Source organism: Salmo trutta, chromosome 1 (genome assembly GCF_901001165.1).
Source record: "Salmo trutta chromosome 1, fSalTru1.1, whole genome shotgun sequence".
Taxonomy (NCBI): Eukaryota; Metazoa; Chordata; class Actinopteri; order Salmoniformes; family Salmonidae; genus Salmo; species Salmo trutta.
The window spans coordinates 53570933-53591508 of NC_042957.1; the positions used below are offsets into that span (position 1 = coordinate 53570933).

Genomic DNA, 20576 nt, shown 5'->3' on the forward strand with positions numbered 1-20576 from the left:
TTGCTGCTTGCAGCTTTCCTGATATTTTTTCCAGCTCCATTTGTCTCATTTTCAGTTGCTCTGATTTATCATGCTTCTTTTTCAAAGCCAGGACCTCGGACCACTTTTCATCATATTTGTGATGAAGGTCTGAGAGCTCATCCGAGGACAGGTCATCCAGTAGTATCCCTACCCACTTGAGGAAATATGATTTTTCTTTTTCTCACAGAGATCGTAGACTTGTGATAAACATCTGCATGAGTTCAGTAAAGGCAACTTTATGTTGATGGTGTCGAATTTGCATCATTTCATGTTGTAATTTACTTCTTTCCATCTCTAGATTCCCTTGGAGACGATAAAGGTCTTTATTTTTTTGACACCAATCATGCCACAGCCTTCCTTGACATGGAATAAATTTTTCTTTGATCTTGGACAGTTCCATTTCCTTAAGCAGATCCGTTATCTGCAGAGCATTAGTCTTCCCTATTTGGCAATCTTCATCATCCTCATCTACCCTAAACCCTGAGTACTCTGCCATGTCCTCAAGTTTGAAGGAGCAACATGGTCTTGACAAATTATTTCTAATGATCCTTTTTAGTTCCTCAGACACATCTGACTGATTTCTGTCTCTCAAACCCATTTTGTACTTTCCCTTTTTAATTTCAGTTGCAACAGAATCCTCTTCAGTGAGCAGACATATCAGAGGTTTAGAAGACTTGAACAGCTCCTGCACGATTGCCATACTTTTGTCGCCTTTTCCAAGACTTGGTAAAAGGATAACATTGACTGAGGCTTTTTCAATCAGTCTGTCACGCTGAATTTCTTTCGCAATTGCGTCACCATGGAGATTACAGAATGCAACACAGTCAGTGAAAATATCATTGGGCTTCCCAGCAGGACAATACCATGCAATCTCTACCACCCCATCCATTAGGAGGCAGGTTTTACTGCTTCCTGGACAGTGTCTGTGGAAGAATGTGCTGTGACGTTGGTTGATCAAGTTGCTCATCAGCTGAGATTTTGATGAGGACACAGAACCAAGCCTAAAGAATGACACCATTGGTGTTTCTGCCTTGTAAATAGGCATACTTTGGCTGGTGAGCATATTAGAGTCATTAGTGGACTTCCAGGTTTTTCTGATTTGTCGAAATGTCCACAAAGGGCATTCAATCTCTTCGGTGAAGGGGTTTGGCACAAGCAAAGGCAAGGCATACTGACACACGGACAGCTTTGTGACCATGAACTGCCGAAGGAAACTGTCTGAACAGTGAAACACTGCCATCTGGCCGTCCATTGGGTGAACATGCGTGTTCCTCTTTATATCACCAGAGACTGTGTTCTTGTTGAAAAGGGCATCGAAGGCACTTTCTTCTGTTTCTGCATTATCATTTCTGTTGTCATTTGTGTCATGCATCTCACTATTCTCATCTCTTACAGGAATGTACCTGGCTCTGTAGTCCAGCATCAACAACCTTTGTAGGAAAGTATGAGCAAGTTTGTTCTCTGTTTGGGGTTCGTGTCGATGTTGAGCAGAAGAGCCAATGTTCAGGAAGTCTGCAGTTGTCAACTTATCTTGATATTTATCTTGAAGGTGAAGTCTGCACATGAGCTCTTCTACTTTTGCTAGTTGTATATTTTCTGGGATGTTTTTTTCAATTAAACTCCTGTCGATTTCCTCAAGTATCTTTTCTTCTCCCTTTAACGTTAACCAAACACATTTTAATAGCTTAGTAAGTCATAACATCTGCCGTACTATCAACACACATACTTAAGAGTGACGCAGAGTGATATTTAAGAGATACAGTCTCCAGTGAAAGTCTACACACCCCTTGCAGTCTCACATTTTGCAGCCTTAAAATGTTATCTAAAAAGGGATTAAATTAGATTTTTTCCCCTACCGATCTACACAATCTACTCCACATTTTCAAAGTGAAAGAAAAATTCAAGAATAGTGTCAATTTATTACAAATAAAAAACAAAGATGTCTTGATTGCATATGTCTTCACACCCCTGAGTAATAATTGGTGGAAGCACTTTTGGAAGCCATTACAACCTTTTACCTGGGCTTTGGTACTTTCATATTTCTTCCTGACAAACTCCCCAGTCCCTGCTGGTGACGAGCATACCCATAACAGGATGCTGCCACCAAAATAGTTGAAAATACAGGAGGGTTTCACTCTGTGTTGTATTGGATTTGACCCAAGCCTGTAGATTTTAATCTAGGCCAAAAGGTTATTTTATTTTCCGTATTGTCTTGCATGATTACTTAACAGCCTTGGATGATTTGGAGTGGATTTTTTAATCACAGGATCCCTCCTTTTCACTTTGTCATACAGGTCAGTAATGTGGAGTGGATGCAATGTTGTTGATCCTATGTATTTCCTCAGTATTGTGGTGGTAGCATTATTTTATGGGCATGGTTGTTACCGGCAGGGACTGGGGAGAATTTTATTTTTCAGCAAGACAATTACACAAATGGGAATGCCAAAGACACCAGAATGTCTTTCCGATAGTTGTTCAGTGTTCCCGAATGGTCCAGTCTCAGTCCTGACTTAAATCTGCTTGAAAATCAGACACAAGGTTTGAATATTGCTATCAATGATTCCCAACCAAAATTACTGAGCCTGAGCAATATTGTTGTGCAAAGTTGGTAGAATCTTATTCAAATGATTAACAGCTGCCAAAGATGCTTCCACCATGTGTGAAGACATCTGCAATCAAGACATCTTGTTTTTTTAGTTTTTTTTCATTCATTTGGAAAGTGTTCAATAATTTTTCTTTCACTTTGAAAATGTGGAGTAGGTTTTGTACATAAAATTCAATTTTTCCTACTTAAGGCAGCAAAATGCAAAGACTGTACAAGGGTTGTGTAGAATTTCCCAAGGAACTGTATTTGAGCTTACCAGAGCTTGTGTAAGGATATTTCAAATGTACCTTTTTTTTGTTTGCAACACCATCTTCAGGCAAGTTACCTGGAACTGTAAGTAAGAGGGACAGGAAAAAGTAAAGTGTATATTAGACACGTACAGTATGATGAGCAGAAGTGTTTTCCTAATTTCTCAATCTTTGTGGCATTGATCACTTTTTTACAGGACATGAAAGTTACCATTGTCAACCAAGCTTTTCTAACAACACATAGGGGGAAATCCTCTATCTTCACATGTGAATCTGTTTACACACTTATCCCACTGTTGTCAATACCTAGTCTCGGAAATCCGAGACCTAGAGCAACAGCAGATTGCCCTAAAATCACAAGTTGGGGTGGGCGGGGCTTAAAATGTGAGCACAAATTGTGATCTTGAAAAATAATTGCCTCATATATATGACAGAGGCGGACACAATGTGGACGCAGATAGCTAGGCTAATTATAGCCCCAGCCAGTCAGTGGGTGAAAAATTGTAAGTTACATTGCCTTCAGAAAGTATTTATACCCCTTGACTTTTTCCACATTTTGTTGTGTTACAAGGTGGGATTAAAATGAATTTGTCATTTTTTGTCAACGATCTAAACAGTACTCTAATGTCAAAGTGGAAGGAAAATTCTAACATTTGTAAAAAAAATATACAGTACCAGTCAAAAGTTTGGACAAACTTACTTCATCATGGGGCGGCAGGGTAGCCTAGTGGTTAGCGCGTTGGGCTAGTAACCGAAAGGTTGCAAGTTCGAATCCCCGAGTTGAGAAGATACAAACCTGTCGTTCTACCCCTGAACAAGGCAGTTAACCCACTGTTCCTAGGCTGTCATTGAAAATAAGAATTAGTTTTTAACTGACTTGCCTGATAAAAAATTCAAGGGTTTTTCTTTATTTTTACTATTTTCTACATTGTAGAATAGTGAAGACATCAAAACTATGAAATAACACATATGGAATCAAAAAAAGTGTTAAACAAATCAAATCAAAATATGTTTTATATTTGAGAGATTCTTCAAAGTAGCCACCCTTTGCCTTGATGACAGCTTTGCACACTCTTGGCATTCTCTCAACCAGCTTCATGAGATAGTCACCTGGAATGCATTTCAATTAACAGGTGTGCCTTGTTAAGTTAATTTGTGGAATTTCTTTCCTTCTTAATGCGTTTGAGCCAATCAGTTGTGTTGTGACAAGGTAGGGGTGGTATACAGAAGATAGCCCTAGTTGGTAAAAGACCAAGTGCATATTATGGCAAGAACAGCTCTAATAAGCAAAGAGAAACGACAGTCCATCATTACTTTAAGACATGAAGGTCAGTCAATCTGGAACATTTCAAGAACTTTGAAGGTTTCTTCAAGTGCAGTCCAAATACCATCAAGCGCTATGATGAAACTGGCTCTCATGAGGTCCCCCACAGGAAAGGAAGACCCAGAGTTACCTCTGCTGCAGAGAATACGTTCATTAGAGTTAGCAGCCTCAGAAATTGCAGCCCAAATAAATGCTTCACAGAGTTCAAGTAACAATAAGAAGAAGAGACTTGCTTAGGTCAAGAAACACGAGCAACGGACATTAGACTGGTGGGAATCTGTCCTTTGGTCCAAATGTGAGATTTTTGGTTCCAACCGCCGTGTCTTTGTGAGACGCAGAGTAGGTGAACGGATGTTCTCCGCATGTGTAGTTCAAACCGTGAAGCATGGAGGAGGAGGTGTGATGATGTGGGGGTGCTTCGCTGGTGACATTGTCGGTGATTTATTTAGAATTCAAGGCACACTTAACCAGCATGGCTACCACAGCATTCTGCTGCGGTACACCATCCCATCTGATTTGTGCTTAGTGGGACTATCATTTGTTTTCAACAGGACAGTGACCCAACACACCTCCAGGCTGTGTAAGAGCTATTTGAACAAGGAGAGTGATTGAGTGCTGCATCAGATGACCTGTCCTCCACAATCACCTGACCTCAACCCAATTGAGATGGTTTGGGATGAGTTGGAACGCAGACTGAAGGAAAAGCAGCCAACAAGTGCTCAGCATATGTAGGAACTCCATCTAGACTGTTGGAAAAGTCTTTCTCATTAAGCTGGTTAAGAGAGTGCCAAGAGCGTGCAAAGCTGTCATCAAGGCAAAGTGTGGCTACTTTGAAGAATCTCAAATATAAAATATTATTTGATTTGTTTAACACTTTTTTGGTTCCTACATAATTCCATATGTGTTATTTGATAGTTTTGATATCTTCACTATTATTCTACAATGTAGAAAATAGTAAAAATAAAGAAAAACCCTTGAATGAGTAGGTGTGTTCAAACTTTTGATTGGTACTGTATATAAAAATGAAACACTAATATATCTTGATTACATAAATATTCAACCCCCTGAGTCGATACATGTTAGAAACACCTTTGGCAGCGATTACAGCTGTGAGTCATTCTGGGTAAATCTCTAAGAACTTTACACACCTGGATTGTAAAATATTTTCACATTATACTTTTTTAAATTCTTAACGCTCTGTCAAGTTGGCTGTTGATCATAGCTAGACAGACATTTTCAAGTCTTGCCATAGATTTTCAAGCCGATTTAAATCAAATCTGTAACTAGACCACTCGGGAACATTCAATGTAGTCTTGGTAAGCAACTCCAGTGTATATTTGGCCTTGTGTTTTAAGTTATTTTCCTGCTGAAAGGAGAATTTGTCTCTCAGAGTCTGTTGGAAAGCAGACTGAACCAGGTTTTCCTCTAGGATTTTGCGTGCGCTTAGCTCAATTCTGTTTCTTTTTATCCCGACACACTCCCTAGTCCTTACCGATGACAAGTATACCCATAACATCATGCAGTCACTACCATGCTTGAAAATATGAAGAGTGGTGCTCAGTGACGTGTGGGATTTTCCCCAAACATAACGCTTTGTATTCAGGACATAAAGTTAATTTCTTTGACACATTTTTTGCAGTTTTACTTTACTGCCTTATTGAAAACAGGATGCATGTTTGGAATATTTGTATTCTCTACAGGCTTCATTTAGGTTAGTATTGTGTAGTAACTACAATGTTGTTGATCCATCCTCTGTTTTCTTCTATTACAGCCATTAAACTCATTGGCCTCATGGTGAAATCCCTGAGCGATTTCCTTCCTCTCTGGCAACTAGGTGTATTGATACACCATCCAAAGTGTAATTACTAACTTCACCATGCTCAAAGGGATATTCAATGTCTGCTTTGCGAGGCATTGGAAAATCTCCCTGGTCTTTGTGGTTGAATCTGTGCTTGAAATTCATTGCTCGACTAAGGGACTTTACAGATAATTGTATGTGTGCAGTACAGAGATGGGGTAGTCATTCAAAAATCATGTTAAACACTATTATTGCACACAGAGTGAGTCCATGCAAGTTATTATGTAACTTGTTAAGTACATTTTTACTCCTGAACTTATTTAGACTTGCCATAACAAAGGGGTTGAATACTTAGTGACTGAACATTTCTAAAAACATAATTACACTTTGACATTATGGGGTATTGTGTGTAGGCCAGTGACACACAATTTCAATTTAATCCATTTTGAATTCAGGCTGTAACACAACAAAATATCAAGTGGTGTGATTACTTTCTGAAGGCACTGTAATGTTAGCTGTCAAACTACTCACTTGCGAGTTACAGATTGAAAACATTTTCTGTGATCTCAATCTATCTAGCTACCAATTTTGTGTCTGGTGGGGATGTTTACACCAGGGCAACAAAAATGATGCATCTCTTGCATTAAACTAATACAAAAATATGTAATTGTCTCGGAACAGGAGTGGAGAAATATTATTTCTTTCTTTCAGCATCTCCTGAGAAAATGCAAATGTGCGTGTAATATGTTATCTTTGACACTGTTGTACAAGCAGACAGTATTTCGACCACATAAAATGTGCATCCAAGACCAACTGAAGTCTTATCATAAATGGGTTTCATCCTTTTCTCAGCTTAAAACCTGTCAACTGATGACATTTGGATATTTTGCACAGGACCTATCTTTCCACAGTTTTGGAGTTATTGCGTTTTCTCCCCGGTCCCTAAATGAAATGGACAACTTTACCGGTGTTAACTAGATACTGTAGATTACAAATGCATTCATTCTATCTCTGTAAGACATTATTCCGGTGAGCACTACTTTATTTAATCTTCTGGAGCAGCAAGTTATGACAGAAGAGAAGCTGCAACTTGTTGACAAACAAATGGCCTACCAAATGTCTACATTTTTTTATATGGCCTACCAAATGTCAGAAATTATGAGAATCAGCTAAATAAATGATCATGAAATGATTATGGTGGATCAAACCTACTTTTTGAAGTGATTTGTTTGACAATCGGGTGAAAACATCACACAACACCCATGATATGTGAAACTGAGCCTGCACAGACCGTGAAAAATAACAGTAAACAGGATAAGATGTTTACATGCCACAGTATTCCGTCTAAGATTAGCATATCCCAGGTATCTTATCCAGGTTCCACATAACCGGGATACAAGTTTTTGGGGTTATTGTAAATGGGATATGATGTTTATATGCTTCAACTCAAAAACAGAATACTTAATTAAGTATTCCGAATAATAATGGGATATTGGTGTGCACTAAAAACTGCTATGGTGAAAGCCCTTCTGAAGAAAAGTAATCTAGATTCTTCAGCTTTTAGCAATTTTTGGCCAATCTCCAACCTTCCATTTTTAAGCAAAATTCTGGAGAAATTGGTGTTCAAATAGCTAAATTATTTTTTAAGTGCCAACAGCATTTAAAAAAAATCCAATCTGGTTATCGTGCCCAGCACAGAGACAGTCTTCGTTAAGGTAGTAAATGATTATAGAGCCAACACAGAGACAGCCTTCGTTAAGGTAGTAAATGATTATAGAGCCAACACAGATGCCAAACAGCTCTCTGTCCTTGTACTCTTAGATTTAGGTGCTGCATTCGACACTGTTGACCATGATGTCCTTCTGGACAGACAGAACTGGTTTTAGACCTATTTAACCGGTCGAGAGTTTTTTGCAACCCTTGGTGAACATAACTCAGAGAAAATACATATCACATGTGACGGTCCACAAATTTCGATTTTGGGTCCGGTACTGTTCAGTTTATATATGTTACCCTTTGGCAGCGTTATCAGAAAGCACAGCATTGATTTTCACTGCTACGCAGACGATACACAACTTGACATTTCTGTGTCACCAGAGGATTTTAGATCCACTGAAAAATGATTAGACTGTATTAGTGATTTAAATACTTGATTGGCTCATAACTTCCTCCAGTTAAAGACCAAGGTTCTTATTGTTGGACCCAAAGCACAGAGATAGAATCTAGCCGCACATTTGAATTCACAGGCAATAAAGATAAAACACCAGGTAAAAAACCTTGGTGTTATTTTCAATTCTGGACTACATTTTGAGTCACACATTAGGAATGTGACCAAAATAGCTTTTTACCACCTGAGGAACATTGCCAAGGTGCGGCCGTTTCTCTCTCAGTCTGATACAGAGAGACTCATCCATGCTTTTTTTACAAGTAGGCTTGACTACTGTAATGCTCTCCTGTCTGGTCTACCCAAGAAAGCCATTGGTCAACTACAAAACATACAGAATGCTGCAGCATGGGTACTGACCAAGACCAGACAGAGAGCACCCATTACACCGGTTTTAAGGTCTCTGCACTGGCTGCCTGTGAGTTTAAGAATTCATTTTAAGATTCTTTTCTTGGTTTTTAAATCAATCCATGATTGTTCATCCCAATACATGTCAGACATGCTTTTAAGTTATGTACCCAGTAGGTCCCTCAGGTCCTCTGGCAGTGGCCTTTCAACTATCCCAAAGCCTAGGACCAGGAGGCATGGAGAGGCAGCCTTTAGTTATTATGCCCCCAGCCTCTGGAATAGCCTGTCAGAGAACATGAGGGGGGCTGAAACTGTGAACATATTTAAAATAGATCTTAAAGCACATCTTTTTAGCTTTGCTTTTCCTTCGGGTGCTTTTTAGTTGTTCAGTTAGTGTCATTCTTTTGTTTTTTATCTTATGCTTGTTGTGTAGTAAATATTTCAGCTTTTATTTTCAACGTTTTTTTATTCGTTTTTTCCTGTAAAGCACATTGCGTTTCATTCCATTTATGAAATGTGCTGTTTAAAGCTTGATTTGATTTGATTTGCATGTAAACGTGGTCAATGACAATCCCCAAATGTCATTACACTTTTTGGTGTTTTGTAACAAATGTCTCTTTCCATTCATCAAATGGTGTGAGTGCACAGTGCACTGTTTGGAACTGGAATTATTTTGGAGTGGATGAACATGTGCAGTTAGCCGACTTTTTGAAGTTATTTGTTTGACAATAAGATGAAAACATCCTAACTGGATGTGTTCATGCCAAATTAAAAGGTAATAAAACATGTTTTACCCTTAAATTACATGTACTTACTATTAGGCCAATAAAAAAGCAGGCCCACTCAAGCGCGTGCACACATAGGAGGTCTATTGAAAAAAATAGACCCCCCCTCGAATGTCACGGTATAATTCGCACTCTGCCTATCTTAATAAGCAAGATATAGACCGGAAAACAGTTTTTGGGTATCGTCAACGATCGGGGTAAGTGTGTGTAGACGGAGTCACATGTCAAGATGGGGAAAATCCTCCTACAGGACTTACCTGATGCAGTTTTCTCCTCGCTTTGTGATCGGTCACCCCAATCTGTTTTCAGTTGCCGTTTCCTGATCTCTTCATCATACATTTCTCCTGTGTAGCAGCATAGATCATTTTCAGACACCATGAGGTCTATCTGTTCAAGTAATGTTGAAATCTCAGTTGGATCATTCATACTCTTTTTGCAGGTGAGATACCTATTTCCACACATTTCTATGAGATCCATCAGATCATTGTTGTCCTTTAGATCACCCAACCCAAAGTCTTGGTCATTCTTGTGGGTGAAGACGATTATTGTAAAGGCAAGGGCTCGCTCTCCAAGCATTCTTTCCAGCCACCCCACTCCCATTTTGAATTCATCAATATGCTGACCCAATGGTAGAAGTAAGAGGACAGCATTGATACCCTGCTTATGCACAAGTGGACCTATGTGATTCTCCTGGGTAAGTTCAGAACTCTGCAAGCCCAGCATGTTGATGACAGAGACACAACGACCGGACAAATCATACATCCTGGGTGCTATCTGTGAGAGTTCTGCTGCTAGTAGATCGTCTTGACCAAGAAGGAGATTTCCAGATTCAATCTCCATAGAATCAGTGCCACCAATCAATGCAATTGTCAGAACAGGTGTCACTGAAAAATAATTATAAGAACAATTAAATGTACATACTGTAAGTTAGTAGCTGTAAATCACGTACAATGCTATGACATGATGGTTGACTAAAACAATCTCACCTGTCTTACTTCTAATTGTAAGTTGCTCTGGATAAGAGCATCTACTAAATTACTAAAATGTAAATTTCTTCCTACTTTGTGCGAAATTAGAAGACGTTGTGATTTCTTTCTTTTCTTCATCAGTCTTGGTTGTCTTGTTATCCTGTTGGTTGCTGTGTTGACTCTTAATGTCTGTGATGTCAAAGGCCTCAGGCTCCAACTGTAGAAATAGTTGCAGTGCTTTAACACAAGCTCTAACTACTGAGAGATGTTGGTCCAAATTGCCAAGTATTCTTGAAAGAGGCTTAACCTAACTTGTACAGGAAATGTAATATCACTGATACTGAACATTTCAATGACCCCCCAATTGTTTAACAATAGCATAAACACTGCTGTTGAACTATTTCTTACAGATTTTTTGCTCACTGTGCCAACATTATCCATGTTGATTGAAATGTGGGGGTCAGTAAAGTGATCCAGATGAACCATGGTATCTTGATCTTGATGAGCCGAAGGAATTGTGCAAGTTGGTATTAAACTTTCATCACACGGATCCACCAAATCATCACTTTCGTTTTCAATGTCTGTTAGGTATAGACAGAGACAGGAGAGTTGTTTTTTGTTAGGACACTTCAAGATTTAATATTTACTTGGCTCTATTTTAACAAATCTAACACAATGGTAAATCTTAGTGCAACCACGCAGTGCTGTCAAGTTGTGGGTGTGGCAGAAATATTTCAGTTATTTTTACAGCGGGAATAATGGGTGCAATAGCTGGCGGTGGCGGTGGCGCAAAAGGGCAGGGTTTGGATGAATAAATAAGTTGTAGGTGTGACAAGAGCTTGACCACTCACAGGCCAATCAACGTTCTTCATGGCGTTATACTGCATGCGGTTGTCTCAAATTGTGTAGATTATTAACAGTCTTTGCATTACAATCAACTCCAATTCGTCTGGAAGGAACGCAATATTGTGGATTGATACAATTATTAAATAGCATACAGTAACGAATAATAGCAACAATAAAATGCATCCAGTTTTGCTAAATATGTTATTTTCAATCCACATTGTTGTAGTTGGCTTCAACATGTAGGTCTATATGTCTTTACACATCACAGTCGCACTTCTCCAGAAATAAAAAGGCTCTTATTAATTGTATTTCATGTGCGAGGCACGTTCTCAATAGGCAAGATCATTTTGCCATTGATATGGGACTGAATAATTAAAATAAGTTTGAAGTGGGGATGGAAAAGGGGGATGGATATTTGAACACTCAAAATGAAGTATGTAGGTGGGTCGTTCCACAAAAAGTGCCATAATGCTTTGACATTTTAAGTAGAAATTGTGCACTAATATTGCATTTTATAAGCCGTTTATATTAAATGAAGTGCCCTTTCATATAGACCATATGGAGAATTCACTAAATCAGATTTTTTTAAATGTTAATAGAGATTTGCTAAAGTGCCAAAATTCTGCATTTTACATGTCCCTCCGTGCACCCTCTGTGACTTCTAAGATTTTAATCCACTTAATACCAACATTTCTCAAAGTTTTCAACATCATTGTAAAGCCCTAGCTATTTGTTGCTTTGACAAAGTCATTTCTGAATATTATTATTTATTTCATGTGATTAGTGATTAATTTACGTCCCTGTTACGGGAACTGAACTCTCATTTTAATATGGTGAAATTGTTCCTTTTTAAATATACCTTTTTTCAAATATACCTTTTTTCAATCCTAGTGTAAAAGCAGGTGAATTGGTCCTACTCTTTTTGGAAATGTTCTGGTGTTTTGTGGTCAAACAGAGCATGTCGAGCATAACTTTACCCATTGATAGACAGGCTAGAAATGTTTTAACAAAAAATATTTATATTAAGTTGACAATCAATTGCCACCCCCTGTTGTACACAACAAGCTTCCATTCTCCCTGTCACAAGGGGATAACCTCTTGAGATGGAAAACCTATTTTTTTCATTAAGTTGAACATGTTGATCATGTCTTCCCTGTGGCTCAGTTGGTAGAGCATGGTGTTTGCAACACCAGCATGCTGTGTGCAACGCCAGGGTTGAGGGTTCGATTCCCACGGGGGGCAGTACAAAAAAAATGCATGAAATGTATGCATTCACTACTGTAAGTTGCTCTGGATAAGAGCGTCTGCTAAATGATGTAAAGGTAAAATGTATTTTATGACAATGTTAAAACTGAATTGAATTGGTGGAGCGGCCCAGGTACAGTATGTGAATTGTGAATTATACAAAAGCATGCGGGCAAAAACCTCCAAAATATTTCAAGGCACTCTGATGAGTAGACACGTTTAAAACCTCTTATTGATAGGCTGCTTGGATAATGCATGGCCAGGATAAAAAAAATATGCACCGACGCAGAAGAACCAGACTTCGTTGTAGTAGGATAGCCTATTGATGGCTTGATTTTGAATTAAATGAAACGTAAAACAAGAAATTGTACAGGAAAATAACTTAAACGTTTTTAAATACTAGGGTCACCGGCATCATCGCATCTCTCGATCCATGATGGGCATATGGACACATGTCCATGGAGGGGGTTTTACACACATCCAAAATAATAACAGGAACTGGCTAAAAGAATGTCCAATACATAGATAAAAAGGGAACGTTCGCTCACTGTTTTGCTGCTCACAAACATGGATTAATAAAGCTTTGGTGATTAAGATGTACAAAAAAAAAAAATCTTTACATGGGCATTGCGCCATGGCCACCGCTGACAAAATCCATGCTGTAATCATCTGCGTTTGCAAAAAGAGCTGATTTTAGTGGTTCTCAAAAGTCCCCACCTGCGCTTCTTGAAATCGGCACTTTGGCACACGTTTTAAGGACACACCTCAGATATTGCCACCCCTCCCACCCCAGTGCAAACGAGCTGATGTTAGACAGGTAAATTGCCAGACCTGGTGCAAGAGGTGGAAAATGCCAGAGCGACAATTTTTACAAGCCAAAATTACTAACTAACATGTGTTTGACAATAACCGCTTTGGCACCAGCTGAAAATAGTGCCAACAGAATCAACGTTACCAATCAATGCAATTATCAGTTGTGTCGCAAAAATATAGTGCATAATAACAAGAGAGATTGAGAGAAGTGAGTATCTCTAAATCAAAGTTATACTGTGAGAATTAAATGATGGTTGACTAAAACGCTCTCACCTATCTTACTGCTTTGTGGGAAATTAGAAGAAATTGTTGTGATGTCTGTCTTTCCTTCATCAGTCTTAGTTGTCTTGTCATCCTGTTGGTCGCTGTGTTGACTCTCAATGTCTGTGATGTCAAGGGCCTCAGGCTCCAACTGTAGAAATAGTTGCTGTGGATGTATCATGGGAGTATCAAAATACATATCTGGATTACATCATTTGAGTACAAACATTTATACAAGTATTTTGTTAAAGTTACTGTGTAAATTAAAAGGTAGTGATCAGATTACATTTACTTCAGACCCAAGGTTTGGAAAAAATGGGAACGCCCTTGTCATGCAAATTCTGCATAGGTCTGCGCAAATATTAATAACATATTGAAAAGATGAGTAAGTTATTTCAGAAGCTAGCAGATTCATTAACTACCAAAAACAGCTGCAAATCCCAATGAAACTACATCATGTTTTGATATTCACTTTCCTTGCTTTGTCTAACACTATCATGAATCTAGAAAATAGGTTTTGTGGGTCAACGTGCAGTATATATTTAGTTTCATAGCACAAACGTTTGCTAGCAAGTTTCTCACAGTCTTCAGCTGTGGCCTGCCATGGCAAGTCCAGGAGGGATGCCTAGCAGTGACCTAGCAGTGACCCCACTTCCCAATTTCAGAACACTATCTTCACTGTCCTAGATGGGTATTTAGGTTCTGGTCAAATCACCACAAAATAACACGACTTTTGGGCTATTTTGCCGAAATTACACAAGAATGTTACAAAACCTCCAGGGCGTCCGTCCTATTGTAGCGGCTTTGATGCAGTAACGGTGCCTTTATCAACTTTATATTTTTTTTATTAGACCACTGGCAGAACAGCTCCCCTCCTTTGTAAAGGACACCAGCAGTATGGTCTCAGAACAGCTCCCCTCCTTTGTAAAGGACACCAGCAGGATGGTCTCAGAACAGCTCCCCTCCTTTGTAAAGGACACCAGCAGTATGGTCTCAGAACAGCTCCCCTCCTTTGTAAAGGACACCAGCAGGATGGTCTCAGAACAGCTCTCCTCCTTTGTAAAGGACACCAGCAGTATGGTCTCAGAACAGCTCCCCTCCTTTGTAAAGGACACCAGCAGTATGGTCTCAGAACAGCTCCCCTCCTTTGTAAAGGACACCAGCAGTATGGTCTCAGAACAGCTCCCCTCCTTTGTAAAGGACACCAGCAGTATGGTCTCAGAACAGCTCCCCTCCTTTGTAAAGGACACCAGCAGTATGGTCTCAGAACAGCTCCCCTCCTTTGTAAAGGACACCAGCAGTATGATCTCTATTATTGAATCTCTTGATTCTCTCCCTGTGAATACTTTGTTACTTTTGATGTTGAGTCGCTATACACGAATATTCCACAAGAGGGCGGTATTGAAGCCATGAAACATTTTCTTCTGCAACGTGACCCTAATGAACTACCTTCCAGGGCATGCGTTATAACATTTACTGAAATAGTACACACACGTTTAGAAACTATTTCATGTTTCTAAATTATTTCTTTATTCAGACGAAGGGTACTGCTATGGGATCCCCTATGGTTCCTAACTATGTTAATTTGTAAATGAAACAGTACTCAATACTCTCAAAAAATATGTATTGCCTAACATTATTATATGGAAACGGTTCATTAATGATATTTTTGTTCTATGGAGGGGTGATGCAAAACAGCTCCAGGCATTCCATGCTTTTCTTAACTCTTGTTCTGAGCACCTGAGATTTACTATGCAATCTGGCACACGGCAAATCCGTTTCCTTGATATTCTGGTTGTGTGAGGATAATGTTCTATACACTGATATATACAGGAAACCTACTGATCGTAACAGTTTGTTGAGGGCTGATAGCTGTCACCAGCTTCCCTTGAAAAACAGTTTTCCCTACAGCCAATTCTGTCGAATCAAAATAATTTGCAAACAAATAATCAGATTTCGACAGAAATATGGCTGAGATGCAAAGAAAATTCAAGGGCAGCGGGTACAAAAATGGTCAGATTAAAAATAAATTTAAAAAAAAGAAACATTCTTACTACCTGCTATTCAAAGTGCTCTGAACAAATTAAGTGGAATCGTTCGCAAACATTGGCACATTCTAAGATCGGTAATGTGTTTTCGGACATATTCTCGCGGGGCAGAAATCTCAGAGCACAATTGTTAAACTCTGATTTACCACCCCAAAACAACGCCTCTACCGGATGGAAACTACAAGTGTAATGGTTGCGCTCAATGCAATGGCACTTACAAACGTAGCTCCTTCAAACACCCCCAAACAGGGGAACAAATCCCAATCAAAGGTGTTATCACGTGCTCCAATGATGCAGCTATTTATTTTATGAATTGTCATTGTAGTAAAACGAAGTGCGAATTAAAAGTATGAATCTCGGAGTGTCGTAAAAGCCAGTTGCAGCCCACTTTTTGGAAGCGAACCACTCGATTTCGTCCCTACGTTATATCGGCACCGAACACGTCACCTCACCATCCCTATGAGAGGAGGTGACCTCGACAATTTATTGTTTAAACAAGAGGCTGCTCCCTTCGGTCTCAACCTAGACTTTGATCTGAAGCCATTCTTGTGATTTTGTTATTCATTGGAAATATTTGTAGGCCTATGTAGCCAAATGGTATCTTTGATCGTATCCTATCCATTTCTGTTTTTTTATATGTTCTATTTATATCTGTAAATTAACTAATGATATCAAGCCACACCCAGCCATGATTACAGACACATGTGCGTGTCCTTTTACACTATATAAACTAGTGACCCGCAGTGTTTGTCATTATACCCTGATTTAGACAGCGTGTCTGTCGAGATGTTGGTTATTAGGTTATTCAATTATTGCATCTTAGCTCCTAGTGTGCGTTCCTTTTCCTTTTCAAGTGTTCTACTCCGCTTGCCAGCACCTCGACTAAACAGGTGTGCGTTTCTTTCGCCTCCAGATTTGCCAGATTCGTCTGTGACAGCCGAAAGTCGGACACTAGTGGTTTTCCAACAGCAAGGCTCAGATCAACATGGCAGTGTCAACATAATTGCTATTGTTTATATAAAAATGTTTTTGTACATTTCGAAATAAACTTTTCTATACCCCCATATCACACACTTACAATCTGAAAACGTGCATACTATTAATTGGTTAGAAACAGGTTTCAAATATAACTTTCATTTGTATCTGCTTTAGAAACGTGGAAAAGTTGGTTTCTGTTTAAGGGTCAAGCTTGTGTGGGTCAAACAAAAACAATGATGTTGATATTTGGTTACGTTGACAACCAAATATAATTCAATATCACATTTGTAATACAGAAAATAGCCTATTAACTTATTTACATGTTAACTAATTATCTATTAATTAATGTAATGTGGCTCCTGAGTGGCACAGTGGTCTAAGGCACTGCATCTCAGCGCTAGAGGTGTCACTACAGACCCTGGTTCGATTCCAGGCTGTATCACAACCAGCTGTGATTGGAAGTCCCATAGGGCGGCGCACAATTGGCCCGGCGTCGTTAGGGTTTGACAGGGGTAGGCCGTCATTGTAAATAAGAATTTGTTCTTAAATGACTTCCCTAGTTAAATAGAAATAAATAAAATGTTGGATTCATGACTCCATCTCCACCAAAAATCACAGTTAAAAATAGTTCCATCTGGCTTAATCATATTCTTTAACTTAGATTTTTGACCCAGATGGAGACATAAATAGAGACATGAATTGAACATACAGTATCAGCCAAGCAGTAGATGGTATAGCCAAGTAGATCTTCAGATGTTGATATTTGGTTGCGTAGACAACCAAACACAATTCAATATCACTTTTGTAATACAGTAAATAACCTAAAATAACAGTATTTATTAAACCTTAAAATAAGTATTTATTCAACCTAAAATGAGTAAAACATCCATGGCCACATTTTGGGGTTACTGTAATTATAAATGTCTTCTTATGTGATCCTAGAAAGCTTGCATGTTCAAGATGGCATGCGAAGGTCGCAGATCTATGGAGATCTTCTCAATTGCTCTGATGTTAAAGTCTGGTCTCATAGACTAGACGTAACATAGTAAACGTAAATCCGGGACACGGCAGAATTTTGAACAGCATGTACTTTTAATGCAATCTTAACCACAATTTAGGTTATTTGGTTTTGCTATTAGATGCAGCACAGTGATAACACATTCTGTTGTTCTATAAACAAAATATCAGATATTGTTTTCCCATTGGAACATTGTTTTGCTTTTAAATGGTTGGAAGCGCAGTGATTTAGGTGACAACTAAACCAAAAATCTGACATTGTTTTCCTTTGGAATTTAGTTGTGCTTTTAGAGGAGTGAAAGCATAGTGATAACACATTGGGAAATCAACAAATATTTGGCTGTCTTTTTGAGTGGGTGATTATAGGTTGTAATTACATTTTACATAGATAGCAGACACTCTTATCCAGAGCAACAATTAAGGTTAAGTGCCTTGCTCAAGGGCACATCGACAGATTTATCATCTAGTCGGCTCAGAGATTCAAACCAGCAAGCTTTCGGTTACTGGCCCAATGCTCTAAACTGCTAGGTTACCCTGTTGTCCCTTCTCATTGATTAACGTCTAAGCCAAATATTTCCCAATTGTCCACATTGAAATGATGTGCCCAGTAGAATGCTTGTCTCTTTGTCTCTGTTTTAATGATAATTTTCCTGATTTATTTGAGAGTCAATTCCTGACACTCTCTGTCTTGCTGTTCCTAACATGATGTTCCTCAGTTACTCACATGTTCTTCTCCTTGACATGTACACTCAGACGACGGATCCAGTGCGTCTTCACTCTTTGTCTCCATTTCCTTATTTTCTCCAGTCTCCATTATTAGCTGCTACTAGTCACTGCAAAAAAACTTAAGAAAAATCAATCAGTTGTATATTATTATATTCACTTCAGTTACCTTACATCAAAACAAAACCTTTGTTAGTATTTTACTATATAAAGCAGCACTTAATTGAAAACAGTTTGGTTAATAGTAAATAATACAATTCTACTGTATCAGCAGATTTAGTAGAATTTACACATTCTGTTCATGTAATCTAAGGACACTGACGAAAGAACAATACGACTATTACAAAAAAGAAGAAAGAAAATAAAGAAATAAATGAATAATGCTAAGAATAATGTGTGTGTAGAGTGTGTGTGTGTGTCTCTTCACAGTCTGCGTTGTTCCCTGAGATGTTGTTTAATCTGTTTTGTTATATTTTATTGCTTGCCTGAGTTACCTGAGGTGGAAGAGAATTTCATGTAGTCATTGCTCTGTAGAGTACCAGTGTCAGTGCAGTACATGTTGAGTGTCCTTCCCTATAGGTGTGCTGAAAGTGAGTTGTTAAATTATTCACAGAGAAATATCATTCTATCTGGTCAAACACAATCTTTTCTATAAGTTTGCTTGAACTGGCAGCAAGCTGATTGGGCGGCTGTTAGAGCCAGCAAAGGGAGCGTTAAAATTTTTGGGTAGCGGAATTACTTTAGCTTCCCTCCAGGTCTGTGGACAAACACTTTTCAAGATACATCACAAAGTACCATTGGGTTTTGTAATTGGTTTGCTTGAACATTGACATTAGCTCCATAATAGATAACATGATTGGTTTAAATAGAACAATTATGTGAATCTTTACAGTGTCAAATTTGAGCTTGACTTTATGTCATTTGGTATGACATATTTACAAACACACAAATAAACATACAAAATAAAACAAATATATATATAAAGGCGTGACCCTGGACAACACCCTGTCGTTCTCTACTAACATCAAGGCGGTGACCCGATCCTGTAGGTTCATGCTCTACAACATTCGCAGAGTACGACCCTGCCTCACACAGGAAGCGGCGCAGGTCCTAATCCAGGCACTTGTCATCTCCCGTCTGGATTACTGCAACTCGCTGTTGGCTGGGCTCCCTGCCGGTGCCATTAAACCCCTACAACTCATCCAGAACGCCGCAGCCCGTCTGGTGCTCAACCTTCCCAAGTTCTCTCACGTCACCCCGCTCCTCCGCTCTCTCCACTGGCTTCCAGTTGAACTCGCATCCGCTACAAGACCATGGTGCTTGCCTACGGAGCTGTGAGGGGAACGGCACCTCCGTACCTTCAGGCTCTGATCAGGCCCTACACCCAAACAAGGGCACTGCGTTCATCCACCTCTGGCCTGCTCGCCTCCCTACCTCTGCGGAAGCACAGTTCCCGCTCAACCCAGTCAAAACTGTTCGCTGCTCTGGCACCCCAATGGTGGAACAAGCTCCCTCACGACGCCAGGACAGCGGAGTCAATCACCACCTTCCGGAGACACCTGAAACCTCACCTCTTTAAGGAATACCTGGGATAGGATAAAGTAATCCTTCTAACCCCCCCCCCCCCCCCCCCCCCCCTTAAAAGATATAGATGTACTATTGTAAAGTGGTTGTTCCACTGGATATCATAAGGTGAATCCACCAATTTGTAAGTCGCTCTGGATAAGAGCGTCTGCTAAATGACTTAAATGTAAATGTAATAAAGGAAAGGATTCGTTTTTTTTTAAGTCTGTTTCGCCACATCTATATAAATTCATCTTTACATTAGAATGTTTTGTTTTTATGCAACCCTGTTAATTTTTATACACTACATGGTCCCTGTTGTCATTATTTACCTGATAGTACCCAATCTAATTGGTTTTGATGAAATGTTTTACTTTACAGTGTTTGATTTTATACTACTTACACTGTATTATACTACTTACACTGCCATACTACAGTTACCATGAGGTGCAACATAAACAAACATAAATTATAAAGGTTACTTACAGTTTGCAAAGTGATATCCATTTGTTGTTTGTTCATAATGTAGACTGAACCTTTTATCCACAGGGTATTTATAAGGCCTTCAGTATCTTTCAAAGCATCATTTCCTGGAAATCACATGACAATGTGTAAATGAAACTTAAGACATTTGAGATGGCAATAAAGTTTGGTTAGCAATCAGTACACTGTAACTAATACTGTTTATCGCAAGGCAAACATATTATAAGACATTCATAAAATTATATATTTTATGTGAATGTAAATTAAAAATGAAGTGCAAAGTTCCCAAAATCCTTTATTGGAGTGGTGGGGAAACAAAACTCATTAATTGTGTAATG

General features: G+C 39.0%; 1 protein-coding gene across 1 annotated transcript; it reads right to left on the minus strand.

Moving 5' to 3' along the window:
• Window positions 1-24: 24 nt before the first annotated feature.
• On the minus strand, window positions 25-20362 carry LOC115200096 (interferon-induced very large GTPase 1). Its single transcript, XM_029762826.1, has 10 exons — window positions 20242-20362; window positions 18687-18776; window positions 18194-18313; window positions 13439-13592; window positions 10670-10842; window positions 10355-10478; window positions 9950-10177; window positions 9551-9637; window positions 2914-2957; window positions 25-1675 (listed from the first exon to the last, which is right to left on the minus strand). Exons 3-10 carry the CDS (start codon window positions 18281-18283, stop codon window positions 203-205), a joined length of 2373 nt encoding a protein of 790 aa, XP_029618686.1. The 5' UTR covers window positions 18284-18313; window positions 18687-18776; window positions 20242-20362; the 3' UTR covers window positions 25-202.
• Window positions 20363-20576: the final 214 nt, after the last annotated feature.